Raw genomic sequence first — 2379 nt, forward strand, 5'->3', positions numbered from 1 at the left:
ACCCAAGCAATCAGCGGTTATATATGCTCAGCCGTTGGCCAGAAAAAGAAAACAAGACACAGGCAACTCGTTGGTTTTCTTAATATTTCCGAATACAGAAGAGATTTTTGTGGGTTTCTGTATTGATATCGCTAAAAATAAAAGAACGAAGATAAGATACTATTTGAAAAATGAGCAATATTGGACGGATAAATTTACTAGATAAACGAGAGAGACAGAGAGAGAGATACAAAATTAAGAACAAAAATAAGAAATACATTTTTAAAAATAGAGAAAATATATTGTTTTCTTTTACTTTTAGAATATGTCCGCGTGACTTCGTTATGTTCTGAGAAAGGAAAGGTGCTGTAATCAACTCATCTACGAGATTTCTTAACACATACACAGGGCAGGTAAATGAAATATACTTTAATTTAACAATCATACAGGAATGGCGGACCTGAAAGATGTTTCATGATGAAGAAAAGGGAAAAATTGAAATACCGAGTAAAATTTCAAGTGAATAGCTTAAGGGATTAACTTGCGACACACACACACACATGCAAGTCACTTACAGAACAGTACGGGATTTTCCATCAGATGAAGAGCTGTTCAGTTATGGAGATTGTTGCTCTCTCCCGAAGAACGATTTTTTTTGTTAGCAATAATCATGGACGTCATGCGGTTGGTTTCAGTACGAGAATACAGCTGTTGTTCACTGCGGATTGCTGAATCTTCTCGTCTCCAGCCACATCTGGTGGTCCAGATGGCCTTGAGAGCGTTTTTGATCTCTGGCATCCTAACCACGTAAATGATAGGATCTACGAAGGATTTACCCACAATAAGCGAATTGATGAGGATCGACACAGGTACTCGAACCCATACGTGGATCTTCACGAATGGCACGGGACAGTCAAGGCAAGTCAGACCGTAGAAGACCAGAGCAGGCATCCATCCCAGAAGGTAGGTTCCCAGTATGAGCAACGTCGTAATGACTGCTTTCACATTTTTGTGCAGTTGTCGAGCGGAAGTGAGATTCATGAGACCCCGTTGGTGTTGCCTTACCACAAAGAAGATGTGAATATACATAACAGTCATCAGGAGCAGGGGGAAGAAAAATAAGAAAGAGACAGTCACACGGAAAGGGCTGTAATAGACGAATGAGTAATCCTTGCATTCTGGCGATTGGAATCCTTGTCTGGGAACTGACGAGAAGTAGATAAAGAAGAAAGCCACCGGAAACAACCACATAGCGGCAATCCCGATGGTAGCACTCCGTCGGGTTACAGTCGCGGCGTAGTGCAGTGGCCGCAGAATTCCAACGTAATGGTTGACGGCGAGGGCAAGCAAATGTAAAACCGAAACGATCAGTCCCCCTAAGCGTAAGGCCTCCAGAATGAGGATGTAGCAGGAGTACAAAGGACCCAGATCTACACCGTGAACTATAGGGAGGAGACTGTTCACCACTAATCCTACCCCGACGACTAAGGAGGCATAGGCGTCCGCCACTGTAAGACTCAGGCTGAAGCATAAAGTTGGGGAAAGGGTGCGTCTTACCCACCTCACGGAACACAAGATGATCAAATTGAACAACATCGACAAAAGACACAAAGTCAACATGACGGGAACAACCACTCCGTACAGTTCTCTAATCTCCTCGTGTATCTGGTCTTCGGCGGAGCGGCTGCTTTCACTCCCAGAGGCGTTCCACGAACCGCTAAGGTTACCTCTCAAAGCAGCAGCTTGGCTTTCCCCATAGCTTTCGTTTAGGGTGCCGGGAGAGAACACATGACAGGCATCCACATTACTGCCACTTTTGCCATTCACGCACCCCCAGATATCATTGGTGCTTTGACCTCCGTAAGTGGATTCCACTGTGCCGCGACTGTACCGGTACGCCGCATGCCGAATCTTTCTCTCCACAAAATAAAGTGGCAAAGAAAGGGACCGATCTCTGAATCCTGCTGGTATCGCGAACGGAGACATAACCACCTGGGCACTTGTGGCCATCCAGATGGAACTCTCGTTATATTCTCGAACTGTTCTCGCCCTAAGTAAAGTCACATGACAGGTACAACTTACTTGGTTTGATACAACGGATGTTGCGAGCCGTAAACCATTCTTAGAAAACTTTCCGCAAACATTATCGTGCGTCAGAGAAGATCCACCTGTATCCGTGACAGGGAAGCACTGGCACCACTTTCGAGCGCTGCTTTAAACTCTGAACACCGTAGCGGAGCGCGCTGCGGTTGCTGTAGGAACGGTGGAAGCGTCTCTATGCTCAGGCGTGCACCAGTGGAAAATGCAGGCTGCTTCCTACTTGACTTGGCGGCGCTGCACCTCCTGAAATTCGAAGGTAATGTGGGAGGAATAAATAGGATAATGTAGTCAGTTTATTTT

The 2379-nt window shown here is 45.4% G+C and overlaps 1 protein-coding gene across 1 annotated transcript; it reads right to left on the minus strand.

The window, feature by feature from the left end:
• Positions 1-573: 573 nt before the first annotated feature.
• LOC150089610 (melanocyte-stimulating hormone receptor-like) lies at positions 574-2170 on the minus strand. The gene has a single exon (XM_090368690.1). The coding sequence runs from the start codon at positions 1987-1989 to the stop codon at positions 592-594; it is 1398 nt and encodes a 465-aa protein (XP_090224816.1). The 5' UTR covers positions 1990-2170; the 3' UTR covers positions 574-591.
• Positions 2171-2379: the final 209 nt, after the last annotated feature.

Source organism: Mastigoproctus giganteus, chromosome 2 (genome assembly GCF_048544385.1).
Source record: "Mastigoproctus giganteus isolate SK-2022 chromosome 2, ASM4854438v1, whole genome shotgun sequence".
NCBI lineage: Eukaryota > Metazoa > Arthropoda > Arachnida > Uropygi > Thelyphonidae > Mastigoproctus > Mastigoproctus giganteus.